Source organism: Rhinoraja longicauda, chromosome 35 (assembly GCF_053455715.1).
Source record: "Rhinoraja longicauda isolate Sanriku21f chromosome 35, sRhiLon1.1, whole genome shotgun sequence".
In the NCBI taxonomy this organism is placed as follows: Eukaryota; Metazoa; Chordata; class Chondrichthyes; order Rajiformes; family Arhynchobatidae; genus Rhinoraja; species Rhinoraja longicauda.
In genome coordinates, this window is record NC_135987.1 from 2,539,999 (window position 1) to 2,559,105 (window position 19,107).

General features: G+C 48.9%; 1 protein-coding gene across 1 annotated transcript in view; it reads right to left on the bottom strand.

Annotated features, from left to right (window-relative positions):
- The window catches only part of pik3ap1 (phosphoinositide-3-kinase adaptor protein 1), a 148,977-nt gene that overhangs the window by 61,411 nt on the left and 68,459 nt on the right, over window positions 1-19,107 (bottom strand). The window contains exons 3-5 of the mRNA XM_078428477.1: window positions 10,331-10,497; window positions 8,457-8,601; window positions 5,162-5,304 (exon numbers count right to left, since the gene is read on the bottom strand). Coding sequence (XP_078284603.1) covers window positions 5,162-5,304; window positions 8,457-8,601; window positions 10,331-10,497 — 455 coding nt within the window. The remainder of the gene's footprint in view (window positions 1-5,161; window positions 5,305-8,456; window positions 8,602-10,330; window positions 10,498-19,107) is intronic.

The following is a 19,107-nucleotide window of genomic DNA, read 5'->3' on the forward strand; positions in this document are numbered from 1 at the left end:
GCATATAAGGGGAATCATGAATACTTTATAAAAATAAACAGAACATGTCTTTGCCAAACCTAAGCATGTCCCCGATTGCAAATTTACCTTTCTAACAAGCCAATTAACCTACAAACCTGTACGTCTTTGGAGTGTGGGATGAAACTGAAGATCTCGGAGAAAACCCACGCAGGTCACGGGGAGAACGTACAAACTCTGTACAGACGGCGCCCGTAGTCGGGATGGAACGCTGGTCTCTGGCGCTGTGAGGCAGCAACTCTACCGCTGCGCCACCGTGCCGCAATCTGTTGCATTTCCAGCATCAGCAGTTTCTCTTTTACTTTTGCTCCCTCGATCCAGTAGCAACAGCAGCAATCAGCAGTAGCAGCAGCAGCAGCAGCAGCAGCAAGCAGCAGTAGCAAGCAGCACCTAGCAGTGTTGCTTGGGAAGTAGTGTGTGGGGATTGTGTGGGGATAGTGTGGGGATAGTAAGGAGTAAGACCTGTGTGATCTCCCGGACTAGTTTCGATCGCCTAGCTTGGGGTCGGAGAGGAATTTCCCGGATTTTTTCCCAAATTGGCCTGGGTTTTTTATCCGGTTTTTCGCCTCTCCCAGGAGATCACTCAGTTCTTTTGGGTGGGCGGTTGGAGCGGTTGGAGTAGCGGCCGGGCGGTAGGTTTAGTAACCGAGCGCGGGGCTTTGTTTGGAGAGTATGACTGCCAGGGCAGTTTTTTGTTCTGGGTGTCAGATGTGGGGAATCTGGGAGTCTGATAGTCTTCCAGACATCCACATCTGCGCCAGGTGTGACGAGATGGGGCTCCTAAGGGACCGTATTAGGAACCTGGAGCGGCAGATTGATGACCTCCGTCTGATCAGGGAGAGTGAGGAGGTTATAGATAGGAGTTACAGGGAGGTGGTCACTCCTAGACCACGGGAGGTAGACAAGTGGGTCACTGTTAGGGGGGGCAAGGAACAGAGGCAGGGACTAGGGAGTACCCCGGTGGCTGTACCCCTTGGAAATAAGTACTCCTGTTTAAGTACTGTTGGGGGGGACAGCCTACCTGGGGGCAACGACGGTGCCCGGGCCTCTGGCAAGGAGTCCGGCCCTGTTGCTCAGAAGGGTAGGGAAAGGAAGAGGAGAGCAGTAGTAATAGGGGACTCTATAGTGAGGGGGTCAGATAGGCGTTTCTGTGGACGCAGTCGGGAGACCCGGATGGTGGTTTGCCTCCCTGGTGCCGGTGTCCGGGATGTGTCTGAGCGTGTCCAGGATATCCTGAAAGGGGAGGGAGAGGAGCCAGAGGTCGTGGTACATATAGGTACCAACAATATAGGTAGGATAAGGGAAGAGGTCCTGAAAGGAGAATTCAGGGGGCTAGGAAGAGAGTTAAAAAAAAAGGACTTCCAAAGTAATAATCTCAGGCTTACTGCCTGTGCCACGCGATAGTGAGAATAGGAATGGAGTGAGGTGGAGGATAAATACGTGGCTGAGGAACTGGTGCAGGGAGCAGGGTTTCAAGTTTCTGGATCATTGGGACCTCTTCTGGGGGAAGTATGACCTGTACAAAAAGGACGGGTTGCATCTGAACCCGAGGGGAACCAATATCCTGGCGGGGAGATTTGCTAAAATAACTGCGGAGACTTTAAACTAGTACGGTTGGGGGGAGGGACTCAAACACAGATAGCTAATAGGCAGTGTGTGAGGCAGGAGGCAGAAAAGGGAAACACTCAGACCCAATATGTAGGAGAGAAAGAAGGGAAAATAAATAAACTGAGAATAAGAAATGATGGGTCCCTTAAATGTGTATATTTTAATGCTAGGAGCATTGTAAGAAAGGTGGATGAGCTTAGAGCCTGGATTGACATCTGGAAGTATGATGTTGTGGCGATCAGTGAAACATGGTTGCAGGAGGGTTGCGATTGGCAATTAAATATTCCAGGATTTCATTGTTTCAGATGTGATAGAATCGGAGGGGCAAGAGGTGGGGGTGTTGCATTGCTTGTCAGGGAGGATATCACAGCAGTGCTTTGGCAGGACAGACTAGAAGGCTCGATTAAGGAGGCTGTTTGGGTGGAACTCAGAAATGAGAAAGGTTTAGCAACACTTATAGGGGTGTATTATAGACCGCCAAATAGGGAACGAGAATTGGAAGAGCAAATATGTAAGGAGATAGCAGATATTAGTAGTAAGCACAGAGTGGTGATTGTGGGTGATTTCAATTTTCCGTATATAGACTGGGAATCACATTCTGTTAAAGGGCTGGATGGTTTGGAGTTTGTAAAATGTGTGCAGGATAGTTTTTTGCAGCAATACGTAGAGGTGCCTACCAGAGAAGGGGCAGTGTTGGACCTCCTGTTAGGAAATGAGATGGGTCAGGTGACGGAGGTATGTGTTGAGGAGCACTTTGGGTCTAGTGATCATAATGCCATTAGTTTCAATATCATTATGGAGAAGGTCAAATCTGGACCAAGGGTTGAGATTTTGGATTGGAGAAAGGCTAATTTTGAGGAGATGAGAAAGGATTTAAAAGGAGTGAAATGGAAATTGTTGTTTTATGAAAAGGATATAATAGAGAAATGGAGGATATTTAAAGGTGAAATTTTGAGAGTACAGAGTCTTTATGTCCCTGTTCGGTGGAAAGGAAAGAATAATAATTTGAAAGAGCCATGGTTTTCCAGGGAAATTGGACACTTGGTTCGGAAAAAGAGGGAGATATACAATAAATATAAGCGGCAGGGAGTAAATGAGGTTCTTGAGGAATATAAAGAATGTAAAAGGAATCTTAAAAAGGAAATTAGAAAAGCGAAAAAAAGATATGAGGCTGCTTTGGCAGTAAACCCCAAGGGGTTCTACAGATATGTCAATAGCAAAAGGATAGTGAGGGATAAAATTGGTCCATTAGAGAGTCAGAGTGGACAGCTATGTGCTGAGCCGGAAGAAATGGGGGAGATATTAAACAATTTCTTTTCTTCGGTATTTACCGAGGAGAAGGATATTGAATTATGTGAGGTAAGCGAAACAAGTAGAGTAGTGATGGAAATTAGGAGGATTAAAGAAGAGGAGGTACGGACACTTTTGAAGAATATAAAAGTGGATAAGTCTCCAGGTCCTGATAGGATATTCCCTAGGACATTGAGGGAAGTTAGTGCAGAAATAGCAGGGGCTATGACGGAAATATTTCAAACGTCATTAGAAACAGGGATGGTGCCGGAAGATTGGCGCATTGCGCATGTTGTGCCTTTGTTTAAAAAAGGTTCTAAAAGTAAACCTAGCAATTATAGACCTATTAGTTTGACGTCTGTGGTGGGAAAATTAATGGAAAAGATACTTAGGGACAATATATATAATTATTTGGATAATCAAGGCCTGATTAGAAACAGTCAACATGGATTTGTGCCTGGAAGGTCATGTTTGACTAATCTTCTTGAATTTTTTGAAGAGGTTACCAGGGAAATTGATAAGGGCAAGGCTGTGGATGTTGTCTATATGGACTTCAGTAAGGCATTTGACAAGGTTCCACATGGAAGGTTGATTAAGAAGGTTAAATCGTTGGGTATTAATAGTGAGGTTGCAAGATGGATTCAACAATGGCTGAATGGGAGATACCAGAGGGTAACGGTTGACAATTGTATGTCAGGTTGGAGGCCAGTGTCTAGTGGAGTGCCCCAAGGATCTGTGTTGGGTCCACTGTTGTTTGTCATTTACATTAATGATCTGGATGATGGTGTGGCAAATTGGATTAGTAAATATGCAGATGATACTAAGATAGGTGGAGTAGTTGATAGTGAGGTAGATTTTCAAAGTCTACAGAGAGACTTGGGCCTTTTGGAAGGGTGGGCTGAAAGATGGCAGATGGAGTTTAATGCTGATAAGTGTGAGGTGCTGCATTTTGGTAGGACAAATCAAAATAGGACGTACAGGGTAAATGGTAGGGAATTGAGGAATGCAGTGGAACAGAGGGATCTGGGAATAACTGTGCATTGTTCCCTGAAGGTGGAATCTCATGTGGATAGGGTGGTGAAGAAGGCGTTTGGTATGCTTGCCTTTATAAATCAGAGCATCGAGTATAGAAGTTGGGATGTAATGTTGAAATTGTACAGGGCATTGGTGAGGCCAAATCTGGAGTATGGTGTGCAGTTCTGGTCGCCAAATTATAGGAAGGATGTCGACAAAATGGAGAGGGTACAGAGGAGATTTACTAGAATGTTGCCTGGGTTTCAGCACTTAGGCTACAGAGAGAGGTTGAACAGGTTGGGTCTTTATTCTTTGGAGCGTAGAAGGTTGAGCGGGGACTTGATAGAGGTTTTTAAAATTTTGAGAGGGACGGACAGAGTTGACGTGGGTAGGCTTTTCCCTTTGAGAGTGGGGAAGATTCCAACAAGGGGACATAGCTTCAGAATTGAGGGACAAAGGTTTAGGGGTAACATGAGGGGGAACTTCTTTACTCAGAGGGTTGTGGCTGTATGGAATGGGCTTCCGGTGGAAGTGGTGGAGGCTGGCTCGATTTTATTATTTAAGAGTAAATTGGATAGGTATATGGATAGGAGGGGATTGGAGGGTTATGGTCTGAGTGCAGGTAGATGAGACTAGGTCAGGGAGAATGGTCGGCGTGGACTGGTAGGGACGGACAGGCCTGTTTCCATGCTGTAGTTGTTATATGTTATATATATGTTATATGTTATATGATCATGGCTAAAGCACAGCCGACAGTTCTGCTTCTTACAAATCACAGGAAAATGCAGCTACACAGCTGCCGTTTCGGGTCGGGACCTTTCTTCAGAACCAGGAAGCAGGACAACCCGTTGAACGCAGACTGGGTGACCCCAGTCTTGGACCCGTGATCACCATGACCGAGAGAATCAACAGAGGCCCACACCGAGCTGGGCAAGAAGAGGGAGGGATGGAGCAGAAGTAGGGGTGAGCGGGCAATGACCCTATAACATTCCAGGGACATGCCCAGGCACAGTATGCAGGAAGTAACTGCAGATGCTGGTTCACACTGAAGATAGACACAAAGTGCTGGAGAAAACCTATTCTGTTTCTCCAGAGATGCTGCCTGACCTGCTGAGTTACTCCAGCCTTTTGTGTCTACCTTCGGTTTAAACCAGCATCTGCAGTTCCTTCCGACACAGACACTAAATGTGAAGCCAGTACAGACGTGCTGCAGGAATGACGATGCCCTTACCTGGCACATGAATTCCACAGGGTTGATGGCGTTGTTCAACAGGTTCTCAATCTCCTCCATGTCAGTGTGGTAGGTTAACGTCGACGAACATATTTTCAAGTCTCCGGAGTAGACGGTGAGTGTGACCAATCCTGGAGGCATATCTGTGTCCAAAATCACGAGGAGTTACAAATTCCACAACAAAAGATCCCATCACCAATACTAATGCACGAGAATGGTGCCCGGGTGGTGTTAGAGAGGGAGTACGCGCTGCCCACGGGCACCCTGGGGGATTTCTGGGACCGCTAGGCACCGCGGTGGGGGGGGGGGGGGGGTGGAATGTATCCTTGACAAGGATTGTGATACAGTTGTAGGATTGTTTATTTAGTATTTTAGAATATTTGTTTCACTTTGTTTTATGGTGGTGAGTTTGTTTATTGTTTTGTATTACACAGAAACATAGAAAATAGGTGCAGGAGGAGGCCATTTGGCCCTTCGAGCCAGCACCGCCATTCATTGTGATCATGGCTGATCATCCACAATCAGTAACCCGTGCCTGCCTTGATTTTTTAATTTTTATTTTAGAGATACAGCGCAGAAACAGGCCCTTCGGCCCACCAGGTCTGCCCCACCCAGCGATCCCTGCACATTAACACTATCCTCCACCCACTAGGGACAATTTTTTTTTAAACATTTGCCCAGCCAATTAACCTACAAACCTGTACGTCTTTGGAGTGTGGGAGGAAACCGAAGATCAGCATCTGCAGTTATTTTCCCACAAATCTCAATGCCTCAATTCATTAACAATGCCTTAACTCATTGACTTGGCCTCCACAGCCGCCTGTGGCAATGAATTCCACAGATTCACCGCCCTCTGGATAAATGGAATTCCGCCTCATTTCCACCTCCTCCCCTCCCTCCAACTTTACATTTCACTCCTCTTCTCTCCTATCTCACACCCTTTCATCTCCGGCCATGGTCCACCCATCTGCCAAATAACCCATCTGTATCCACCTATCTCGCCAGTCCTTATCCTGCCCCCCCACCCCTCTCCACTACAATCAGTCTGATGGGTTCCGACCCGAATCGTCACCTATCCATTATCACCGGAGATGCTGCCTGAGTTACTCCAGCGCTTGCGTTTTACTTAAGATTCCAGCATTTGAAGTTCCTTTAGTGTCAATTACTTTAATGGTATCGGTTTAAGTACCAAAAGACAGTGAAGTTTTGTTTATGTGCTGAAAGTTAAATTTAGTTTGGTTTGGTTTAGTTTAGTTTTATTCACAGCGCAGAAACAGGCCCTTCAGCTCACCGAGTCCGCACCGACCAGCAATCCCCGCACACTAACATCAAAATCAATGACTTGATAAACATTGCAGGTACTTTGCAGCGTCTCTGGAGAAAGGCGGAGGCTGGCAGTATGTGCTCTCAAGCTTTTGTATCGTCTGTCCGATGGGAGAGGTGAGAAGAGGGAATGACTAGGGTCTGAGTGGCCCCAGATTACGTTGGCTGCTTTCCCGAAAGGCGGGATGAAGTGTAGATAGGAGTCAATGGTGGCTAGGGTTGCCAAGTATTAGCCAGGACATCCTGTATTTTGGGCTAAATTAGTTTGTCCCCTTCGGGACCGCCCTTGTCCCGTATTAGTAGGGTTGCCAACTTCCTCACCCCCAAATAAGGGACAAAGGGTGACGTCACCGCCCCACGCCCCGCGTGACCTCACCCAGCCAGCGGCCACGTGCTCCCGCTCCACCAATGTTGGCCGCCCGCCCCAGGCGGCCGCCATTGGTGGAGCGCGACCATGTGACCACTGGCTGGGTGAGGTCACATGGGGCGCGGGGCGGTGACATCACCTTGTCCCGTATTTGGGAGAGGAAGTTGGCACCCGTAATGGTGGGGGAGGTCGGGGTGTGTGATGGACTGGGCTACATCCACAACTCTCTGCAATTTCATGTGATCTAGTTTAAAGATGAAATGTTGCACGACAGAATAGAGAATTGTGGCTTTGTGGGTGGAAGCAGAGGGTGGTGGTTGAAGGGTGTTTTACAGACTGGAAGGCCTGTGATCAGGAGAAGGAGGTGATGAAAACAGATGCTAACGACAGCCAGCATAGGTACAAATAAGTGAACAAATGTTTAACACACGCTGATACTGCTAAACATCACACAGTGGAGATATACTTATAAATTAAGAAAGGTTTAAACTATATTCCTCTCAGTAATAATGCAACTGGAGGGGAAGGAGGAATTGTGTAAATAATTGGCTTCAAAATAAGAAATAAAACTGAATGTGAACCTGAACTCAAACCCCACTGGCCACTTGGAGATTGACATAGAGTGCTGGAGTAACTCAGCGGGTCAGGCAGCATCTGTGGAGAACATGGACAGGCAGGGTTGCCAACTTCCTCACTCCCAAATACGGGACAAGGTGACGTCACCACCCTGTGCCCCATCTGACCTCACCCAGCCAGTGGCCACGTGCTCCCGCTCCACCAATGGCGGCCGCCTGGGCCAGGAGGCGGGTTGCTACGCAACCTCCGTTAGGCGGCGCCCTGGCCTCCGGGCCTACCCTGTCAGGGATTGCAGTGGCCCCCAGGCTACAGCGTCGGGGCCTACAATGTCCGGGCCTACAATGTCCGGGCCTACAGTGTCCAGGCCTACAGTGCCGTCTGGGCCTCATACGGGGCAAGGGACAAAACAATTTAGTCCAAAATACGGGATGTCCTGGCTAATACGGGACAGTGGCAACCCTATGGACAGGTCATGTTTTGGGTCAGGACCCTTCTTCCGATTTAAAGTGGGGGTGGAGAACTGGAGGTGAGAAAAAACAGGCTGGCAAAAGATGACGTCAAGCAGGGAGGTTCCCTGATAGGGTAATTGTTGGCCAGGAAAAGTGTGATCCCAAGAGGGGTACATTGTTATGAACTGTGGAACTGGTTTAAACAACTAGGGTAGAGGAACAGGGCAAGGGGAGAGTTAGTACATGCTACTTAAAATTGGAGGACTCCACATTCATACCGCTGGGTTGTCAGCAGATTACGAGGGGCTGTTCCTCCAGTTTGTGTGTATCCTCACTCTAGAAATGGAGGAGGCCCAGGACAGAAAGGTCAGTGTGTGAATGGGAAGGGGAGCTAAAAGAGTTGGCAACCGGGAAGAGGAAGGGTCCCGACTTGAAACGTCACCCATCCTTTTCCTCCAGAGATGCTGCCTGACCCGCTGAGTTAATCCAGCACTCTGTGTCTATCTTTGGCATAAACCAGCAGTTCCTTCCGAATTCATTTTGACCAGTTGGGAGGTTCAGTTGCTGGAGGTTCACCCACCTGGAGCATCAGCAGACAGGGTGTACTCGTTAACAAACAGTGCGGGGATCCGTGACGATGCCGTGGTGTCCAAGGCAAAGTCCATTTCGTTTCTTACTTTGCTGTCCAGTTTGACCTTTAGAATAACAAAGACCTGCTGTGGTACCTGGAATTAAAGCAGGATATTTAGGACATTCAGCATAATTTAGATTTTTTTTTAGATTTAGAGATACAGTGCGGAAACAGGCCCTTCGGCCCACCTAGTCTGCGCCACCCAGCGATCCCCGCACATTAACACTATCCTACACACACTAGGGACAATTTTTACATTGACCCGGGCAATTAACCTCAACACCTGCACATCTTTGGAGTGTGAGAGGAAACCGAAGATCTCGGAGAAAACCCACACAGGCTACAGGGAGAACGTACAAACTCTGTGCAGACAGCACCCAAAGTCAGCATCCAACCCAGGTCTCTGGCGCTGTGAGGCAGCAACTCTACCGCTGTGCCAACCCCTGCACTCTGCCAGCTTTCATTCGGAAGAAGGGTGCCGACCCAAAATGTCAGCTATCCATGTTCTCCACAGATGCTCTGTGGCCCGCTGAGTTTCTCAAGCACCTTGTGTCTTTTGTAGCTGTAATTAGTTGTTCACTTCTCGTTGATAAAGAGCAACTTCCCACTCTTTTCTTCTTTACTCTACCCGTCTTTCCCTCTCTCCCTGCAAGTCTTACCGTCACCAATCACTCATTGGTGGATAGCAGGCTGTGTGTGTGAGGCCAGCTATTCACCCATCCTTTCTGTAAACACTTTGTCGGACATTCCTTCTTGCATTAAACTCCATCTGTCATCTCCCCACCCATGTCATTCGACACGCAAAACTTGCATCACAAAGCTGACAGCTTCTCTCCTTACCCCTCACTCGGTACTCCCCTTATGCACTTTTAGAGATACAGCGCGGAAACAGGCCCTTCTGCCCACCGGGTCCGCGCCGACCAGCGATCCCCGCACACTAACAATATCCGACACACACTAGGGACAATTTTTACATTTACCCAGCCAATTAACCGACAAACCTGCACGTCTTTGGAGTGTGGGAGGAAACCGAAGATCTCGGAGAAAACCCACGCAGGTCACGGGGAGAACGTACAAACTCCGTACAGACGGCGCCCGTAGTCGGGATGGAACCCGGGTCTCTGGCGCTGCATTCGCTGTACGGCAGCAACTCTACCGCAGCGCCACCGTGACCGCACACTTCCTGAGTGCACCCCTCTGCATCCCTCACTACTCCTCCTCCCTCTCAAAATACAATCTCTCCTCCTCGCCCATCCCTCACCCCTTCATTCCCCCATCTCTCAGCTCATACTCCTCCACGGCATTCACCTCACCTCCATGCTTCCTAATCATCCCACCCTCTTCATCCTTCGCTCCCCTTCCCCATCCACCTCCATATCGCACCCCTACCCTCCCCTCCCCTCCCTACTCCCATCCCCTCCCTCCCCTCTCATCCCATCCCCCTCTCCCCTCCCCTCCCTCCCCCTCTCCCATTGCCTCCCTCCCCTCCCACGCTCCCATCCCCTCCCCCTCTCCCACCCCCTCCGTCCCCTCTCCCATCCACTCCCTCCCCCTCTCCCATCGCCTCCCTCCCCTCCCCCTCTCCCATCCCCTCCCTCCACTCCCCACCCCTCCCCACTATTCCCCTCCCCATCCCTCCCCTCCCCTCCCCTCCCCGCTCCTTCCCTCCCCTTACGCGCCCTGACCTCCCCTCCCCTCCCCCTCCCCCTCTCCCCTCCCCTCCCCTCCCCTCCTCTCTGCCCCCCCCCCCTGTGTGTGCCCCCTCCCCCAGCAACATGGCGTGTAGGGTGGAGCGGATTGGAGGGGTGCTGGCTGTCACCTACCCCACACTGGATCCTCTGGGGTAAAACCTTCAGCATGTTCTCGCGATGGTCCGTGGGGGATGTGACGTGTGCAGCCTCCTTTGGTCTGGCCATGTTGCCCCGTGTTACCCTGCTGGGTGGCTCCCCTTCTGCCTCTGTTGTATCGCAGCCAGAGTCTTTGCTGTTGCCTGAGAAGATGAGACATCAATGTGTGAATGTTCTCAGCACTTTAGTGTAGGTTTAAACCATTTCAGATCACCAGCCTCAGAGTTGTAGTCATAACAGGCCCCTCACCCTTGCCTATGTTGACCACGTTGGCATCCTGGGCTAGTCCTATTTGCCTGTATTGGCCCATAGCCCTCTGAACCTGTCACAGAAACATAGAAAATAGGTGCAGGAGGAGGCCATTTGGCCCTTCGAGCCAGCACCACCATTCATTGTGATCATGGCTGATCATCCATAATCAGTAACCTGTGCCTGCCTTCTCCCCATATCCCTTGATTCCACTAGCCCCTAGAGCTCTATCTAACTCTCTTTTAAATTCATCCGATGAATTGGCCTCCACTGCCCTCTGTGGCAGAGAATTCCACAAATTCACAACTCTCTGGGTCAAAAAGTTTCTTCTCACCTCAGTTCTAATTTGTTTCATTGGGTTGTTGTTTAAATTAATACTGACTAGCTAATTCATTTATTGCATCGTATGGGAGGCGCATTCCCAATCTCGTTGTATCCCTGTACAATGACAATAAAGATATATTGTATTGTATTCTGAGACTGTGGCCCCTGGTTCTGGACTCCCCCAACATTGGGAACATTTTTCCTGCATCTAGCTTGTCCAGTCCTTTTATAATTCTATACGTCTCTATAAGATCCCCTCTCATCCCTCTAAACTCCAGTGAATACAAGCCCAGTCTTTCCAATCTGTCCTGTCCAGATATCTGTCCATCTAGCTCCTGTCCACTGCCCTGCCCTCATCAATCCTCATGGTGACTTCCTCAAACACCAGATTTAAGGCATGATTACCCATGCACACAGCCAGGCCGACTTCACCCAAAATGTCTTCACCTTTCCATTTCTTCCAGAGATGCTGCCCGAGCCTCTGAGTTACTCCAGCACTTTGTGTCTTTATTTGTAAACCAGCATCTGCAGTTCTTTGCCTCTCCATTGTTTACTTTTTCTTTTTAACTTTTAGATTTTTAGAAATACAGCGCAGAAATAGGCCCTTCGGCCCACCGAGTCCACGCCGACCACCGATCGCCTCGTACACCAGCACTATCCTACACACGAGGGACAATTTACAATTTTACCAAAGCCAATTAACTTACAAACCTGTGTGTCTTTGGAGTGTGAGGGGAAATTGGAGCACCCGGAGAAAACCCACGTGGTCACGGGGAGAATGTGCCAATTCTGTATAGACAGCACCCATAGTAAGGATGGAACCCGGGTCTCTGGCGCTGTGAGGCAGCAACTCTACCGCTGTGCCACCGTGCTGCCCCGAATCTCTAATCAGTCCGTGCCTATCCAAACACAAACAATCCCCTCCAACAACTTACCCACCACTGAAGCCAGCCTGTAGTTCCCTTGCTTGTCTTTGCTGCCCTTCTTAAATAATGGTGGGCTGAAGAGCTGTATCTCTAAACTAAACCAAACTAAACTAAAACAAACTAAATTAAACTAAATTAAAATAAGCTAAGTTTCTCTCTCCACAGATGCTGCTTGACCTGCTTGGTTTGTGCTGCGTCCTCTTTTCTTTTCTAGATTCCAGTACCTGCCTTTAAATACTGCCCTCTTCCTCTCTCTATCTCCCTCATCACTTCTTCTCCAGACAGACCAGCAATGATCCACGAGCCCTCATCACACTCTCTCACAAGCCACCAACAACGTTTGTGAGACCTACACCCACATCGCCACAAACCCTGTCAGGGAAGTCCCTATCTTTTCTCTTAACCCCTTCCAGCCCCTACAACTTAGAGTCCTACAGCGTGAAATGAGAGACTCCAGCCCAAAGTCCATGCAATAGACTTTTCTTCAAGGCAGAGGGGTGATCTTCAAGGCAGAGGGGTGTGAGTTCCACCAGCCCACGGTGTCCTTCAATAGACAATAGACAATAGACAATAGGTGCAGGAGGAGGCCATTCGGCCCTTCGAGCCAGCACCGCCATTCAATGTGATCATGGCTGATCATTCTCAATCAGTACCCCGTTCCTGCCTTCTCCCCATACCCCCTGACTCCGCTATCCTTAAGAGCTCTATCTAGCTCTCTCTTGAATGCATTCAGAGAATTGGCCTCCACTGCCTTCTGAGGCAGAGAATTCCACAGATTTACAACTCTCTGACTGATATTCCACATCTCCGTTCTAAATGGCCTACCCCTTATTCTTAAACTGTGGCCCCTTGTTCTGGACTCCCCCAACATTGGGAACATGTTTCCTGCCTCTAACGTGTCCAATCCTTTAATAATCTTATACGTTTTGATAAGATCTCTCATCCTTCTAAATTCCAGTGTCCAACTGCTGACCAACATGCCCCATCTACGCTAGTTTAGAGATACAGAGCGGAAACAGGCCCTTCGGCCCACCGAGTCTGCACCGACCAGCGATCCCCGCACACATTAACACTATCCTACGCGCACTTGGGACAATTTACATATACACCAAGCCAATTAACCTACAAACCTGCACGTCTTTGGAGTGTGGGAGCAAACCGAAGATCTCGGAGAAAACCCACGCAGGTCACGGCGAGACCGTACAAACTCTGTACAGATAGCACCCGTAGTCGGGACAACCGGGTTCTTCGGCGCTGCAAGTGCTGTAAGGCAGCAACTCTACCGCTTAACCACCATGGCTGCCCTCCTGCGTGTTTGGCACAAATCCCTTCAAGTCTTTCCAATCCACATATTCGTAGACTTAAAATTCTTTCATTTTTCTCACTTTTCTCACTAAACGATCATCGAGGGCGGCACGGTGGCACAGCTGGCAGTTGCTGCCTCACATCGCCAGAGACCCAAGGTTCCATCCTGACCTCGGGTGCTGTCTGTGTTAAGTTTGCACGTTCTCACTGTGACATAATAACAGAGCTAAAAATAAAGCTGAAGATCGACACAAAAAGGAGTAACTCAGCAGGTGAGAGAGCGTCTCTGGAGAAAAGGAATGGTTGACGTTTCGGGTCGAAAACCTTCAGATTGAGAGTCAGGGTCAAAGTAGAGCGGATCCAGCACAACCTGAACCAGGCTGAGCGTGGTAAAGGACATTGGTTGGAAGCTACACAAACCTACAGGACCTCTTTCAGAATGCAGTTGCTGTGATACTTCCCCATTTATGTAATGAAGATATCCACAACCTTTTACTTTTGATTCACCCAACATTACAAGCAGTTCCACAAGTACAAATTTTCCCTTTTTTAAATACGGTGACAAGAGAACATTGTTGGGGCTGTACAGCGGTAGAGTTGCTGCCTCACAACGAAGTCTGAAGAAGGGTCTCGACCCGAAACGTCACCCATTCCTTCTCTCCAGAGATGCTGCCTGACCCGCTGAGTTACTCCAGCATTTTGTGTCTACCTTCAGTTAGATGTGGCCCTTGTGGCTAAAGGGATCAGGGGGTATGGAGAGAAGGCAGGTACAGGTTACTGAGCTGGATGATCAGCCATGATCATATTGAATGGCGGTGCAGGCTCGAAGGGCCGAATGGCCTACTCCTGCACCTATTTTCTATGTTTCTATGTTTCTATGTTTCAATTTGAACCAGGATCTGCAGTTATTTTCCTACTGTCTACAGTTGCTGTCTGTATGGAGTTTGTACGTTCTCCCCGTGACCTGCGTGGCTTTTCTCCGGGTGCACCGGTTTCCTCCCACACTCCAAAGACGTGCAGGCTTGTAGTTAATTGGCTCCAGTTAATAAAATTGTAAATTGTTCCTAGTGTGTGGGATAGTGCTAGTATACGGGGTGAACGCTGGTCGGCACCGACTCGAAGGGCCAAAGGGCCTGTTTCCGCGCGGTACTTCTAAAGTCTAAAAAAGTCTAAAGTAATGTCTAAAGAAACTGTTTCCCTTCAAATAAAAACACAGAGAGAGGCACAACTATCTGATTTGGAGATCAATATACAGTAGGATCAATAAAGTCATCAATTTGCCAGATCAACAATGGTGAATAATATCGCAGGTGACAGGACAACCCAGGAGCCTAGATACATGCCAAGACCAACTCTTACCTACCTGCACATAATCCATATCCCTCTGTTCCCTGCCTATCCATATATACATTAAACTAAGCTCCACTGCGTACATAATCCATATCCCTCTGTTCCCTGCATATCCATATTAGTTTAGTTTAGAGATACAGCGCGGAAACAGGCCCTTTCGGCCCACCGGGTCCGCACCTACCAGCGATCCCCGCACACTAACACTATACTACACCCACTAGGGACAATTTTTACATTTACTAAGCCAATTACCCTACAAATCTGCACGTCTTTGGAGTGTGGGAGGAAAGTGAAGATCTCGGAGAAAACCCACGCAGGTCACGGGGAGAACGTACAAACTCCGTACAGACAGCACCTGTAGTCGGAATCGAACCCGGGTCTCCAGCACTGCATTCGCTGTAAGGCAGCAACTCTACCCCGCTGTGCCCATATACGCGTTAAACTAACTTCCACTGCGTGTACATAATCCATGTCCCTCTATTCCCTGCATATCCATGTGCACGTCCTTCATAAGGAGATTAGAAGGCATTAGCTGCCTGGATTAGAGGCTATTAGCTGTAAGGAGAGGTTGGACAAACACGTCGACAGTCAAAGGGCCTGGATACATAAGTCTAAAGAAGGGTCCCGCCCCAAAAAGTCACCTGTCTACGTTCTCCACGGATGCTGCCTGACCTGCTGTTACTCCAGGACTTTCAGCACTGTTCTGTGTTCTTTGCTCAACTATATATGGCAGTATAACAAAGCACGAGCTGCCGCTGCTGGATCGGATAATGACATGTGCAGATAAACTCATTTTAGGGATACAAATGTGATAAAATGAACTGCAGATGCTGGTTTATAAGTCTGAAGAAAGAGCCCAACCAACCTTATAAGGCTGAGGATGTTTGCAATGGTGGCACAGCAGTAGAGCTACTGCCTTCCAGTCCCAGAGACCAGGTTCGATCCTGACCACGGGTACAGAGTCCGTACAGACAAGCATCTGCAGTCAGGATGGAACCCGGGTCTCTGGCGCTGTGAGACAGCATCTCTACTGCTGCGCCACCGTGCCACAGTGGTAGAGCTGCTGCCTTAAGGCGCCACAGACCCGATTCACACAGCTAATCGCCAAGGAGCACGTGTTTGCACAGGTAGCCGAGTATTACGATCTTGTGAACTTGTACGCTGCATTGTTGAGTGTTAATCACAGTTTCATTTCATCTGGTTATTGGGTAGCTGTCCTGATGTGAGCTGACGGAAACGTAATAAGGTCACAATGCCATTCAGTCGCATGGCAACCCAACTCAGTAGTTCACCTACTGTGGTAAAGGGAAAGGCAGATCATGGCGATCCTTGGTGTGCAGTGAGGCAGAGTTACACCATCAGGCAGCGCACTGAGTGTAGAGGGTAGACACAACGTGCTGGAGTAACTCAGCGGGTCAGGCAGCATCTCTGGAGAGAAGGAATGGTGACGTTTCGGGCCGAGACCCTTCTTCAGAGTTGGGAGGTCATGTTACAGCTGTACATGACATTGTGTTTAGTCTTAGTCGCCTTGTTATGGAAAGTATGTCGTTAAACTGGAAATTGGGCAGAGAAGATTTACAAGAATGTTGCCAGGACTCAGAACTTGAGCTAAAGGGAGAGGCTGGGCAGCCAAGGACTTTGATCCTTAGAAAGCAAGAGGCCGAGGGGTGATAATATTTATTCACAAAATGCTGGAGTAACTCAGCGGGTCAGGCAGCATCTCAGGAGAGAAGGAATGGGTGACGTTTCGGGTCGAGACCCTTCTTCAGAGGTCAGTGGGGAAGAGATAGGGTGAATGCACAGTCTCTTACCCAGAGCGAGGAAGGGAATCAAGAACAAGGGGACCTAGGTTAAAGGTGAGAGGGAAAAGATTTCATAGGAGCGGTCACGGTGGTGCAGCGGTAGAGTTGCTGCCTTACAGCGCTTGCAGCGCCGGAGACCCGGGTTCAATCCCAGGTGCTGTCTGTACGGAGTTTGTACGTTCTCCCCGTGACCTGCGCGTGTTTTCTCTGAGATCTTCGGTTTCCTCCCACACTCCAAAGACGTGCAGGTTTCTAGGTTAATTGGCTTGGTGTATGTGTAAATTGTTCCTCGTGGGTATAGGGTAGTGTTAGTGTGCGGGGATCGCTGGTCGGCGCGGACCCGGTGGGCCGAAGGGCCTGTTTCCGCGCTGTATCTCTAAACTAAGCTAAACTAAACTAAAACGGAACCTGGGGGACAATATTTTCACTCAGAAAGGTGGTTAAATGGAGTGAGCTGCAGAGGAGGTAGTTAAAGTGGCAGCATTTAAAAGGCATTTGGCAATGTGCATGGATCGTATTGGTTTAGAGGGATATGGGGCAAACAGGGACAGGGGAGACTAGTGTAGATGGGGCATGTTGGTCTGCATGGGCAAGTTGGGCTGAAGGGCCTGTTTCCACGCTGTATGACTCCAAGTTTACGATACGATATGATAGAACTTAATTTATCCCAGGAGGGAAATTGACCTGCCAGCAGTCATAAAACACAAGATACATGAAACATGAAATTAAAGTGACGAGTGGAAACTACGCTATGGGCTGAACGTCTCAAACAAGACCACAACCCAGGTACTGCATGTCCTGAACTGGGTTTTACACTCTCGCCTACTGAGTGCACACCACAGTGGTGACATCTGCAAACCTAGACTGTAACTGCACGGAAACAGGCTCCTCAGCCCAACGTGTCCATGCTGACCAAGACTTGCAAAGGTCTGTCCCTTCTCGTACAGCGTTCCTGGACCAGTCCAGTTTACTGTCCAGGTACAAAACTGCACATCCGCACCATGGCTGGAGACAGGGGCCAGGGGCTTGCAGATGACACCACTGCAATGTGCCAGGTCATCGCCGATGATGAGCACAGGGAGAAGTTCAACAACTCAGCAACATGGTGTCAAGGCAACAACCTCTCGAACGTGCGTGGGTATATTGAACGAGGCAGGTACGAGAATAGCACAAAACATACTTGGGCTGGTTAACCAACCCTGATCTCCCGGTGGCTCAGCACTTCAACTCCCAATCCCATTCCCAATCTGACATTTCTGTCCTGGTCCTCCTCCATTGTCAGATTGAGGCCCAGCGCAAATTGGACGAATAGCACCTCATATTACACTTGGGTAGTTTACACCCCAGCGGTATGAACATTGACTTCTCTAACTTCAGATAGTCCATGCTTTCCCTCTCTATCCCCTCCCCCTTCTCAGTTCTCCCACTAGTCTTACTATCTCCAACTACATCCTATCTTTGTCCCGCCCCCTCCCCTGACATCAGTCTGAAGAAGGGTCTCGACCAGAAACGTCACCCATTCCTTCTCTGCAGAGATGCTGCCTGACCCGCTGAGACAGTTACTCCAGCACCTTGTGTCATACTTGGGTTGGTACATGGGTAGGAACGGTTTAGGGAGCTATGGGGCAAATGCGGGCAGGTGGGTGTAGTTAGATGGGGCATCTTGGTCAGCATGGACACATTGGGCCGAGGAGCCTGTTTGCGTGGTGTGCACTGAGTGAGTGAGAGTGTAAAACCAAGTTCAGAGGATGCAGTGCCTGGTTGCAGTCTTGTTTGAGACCAACAACCCATTAGTTTACTTTAGTTTATTGTCAGGTGTACCGAGGTACAGTGAAAAGCTTTTTTATTGCGTGCTAACCAACCAGCAGAAAGACTATATATGATTTCAATCGAGCCGTGCACAGTGTACAGATACAAGATAAAGGGACTAATGTTTATTCCACGAAAAAGTCCAGTAAAGTCCGATTAACAATAAGTTGAAGGTCTCCAATGAGGTAGATGGGAGGTCAGGACCACTCTCTAGTTGGTGAGAGGATGGTTCAGTTGCCTGATAACAGCTGGGAAGAAACTGTCCCTGAATCTGGAGGTGTGCGTTTTCACAATTCTGTACCTCTTGCCTGATGGGAGAGGGGAGAAGAGGGAGTGACCGGGATGAGACTGGTCCTTGATGATGCTGCTGGCCTTGCCGAGGCAGCGTGAGGTGTAGATGGAGTCAATGGATGGGAGGTTGATTTGCACCCAGACCATCACACAAACCAACCTCCCTTCCAGCGACTCCAACTACACCTCACGCTGCCTCGGCAAGGCCAGCAGCATAGTTATAGTTGACCACCTTGATACTTGCCTCCAGGAGTGGCACGGATGGTGTTAAGTAAAGCGCGCGGCTGAGTTTTTCCAGAGGAGGAGATGTGTGAGTAAAGTGAGAGTATGTCCTGGTTGATCAGCATCGATTGCTGACGAGAAAGGGACTAGGTTAGAACAGTCAACACCAACACAGAGCACTGGTCTGGTCACTTGGGGGTCACGTGTGGGGGAAGGGAGCAACAAGCTACAGAGGTTATGGGGAGAAGGCAGGAGAATGGGGTTAGGAGGGAGAGATAGATCAGCCATGATTGAATGGCGGAGTAGACTCGATGGGCTGAATGGCCGAATTCTGTTCCTATTTCAAATGGTCTATAACTCCTTCATCCATCAGGTTCACTGTTCTTTTCCCCTTGTATGGGTTTACCTCATCCCTGTAAACGATGGATAAAGGATTCACAGAGTCAGAGTATCAGGCAGTCATTCCATTAGTGGT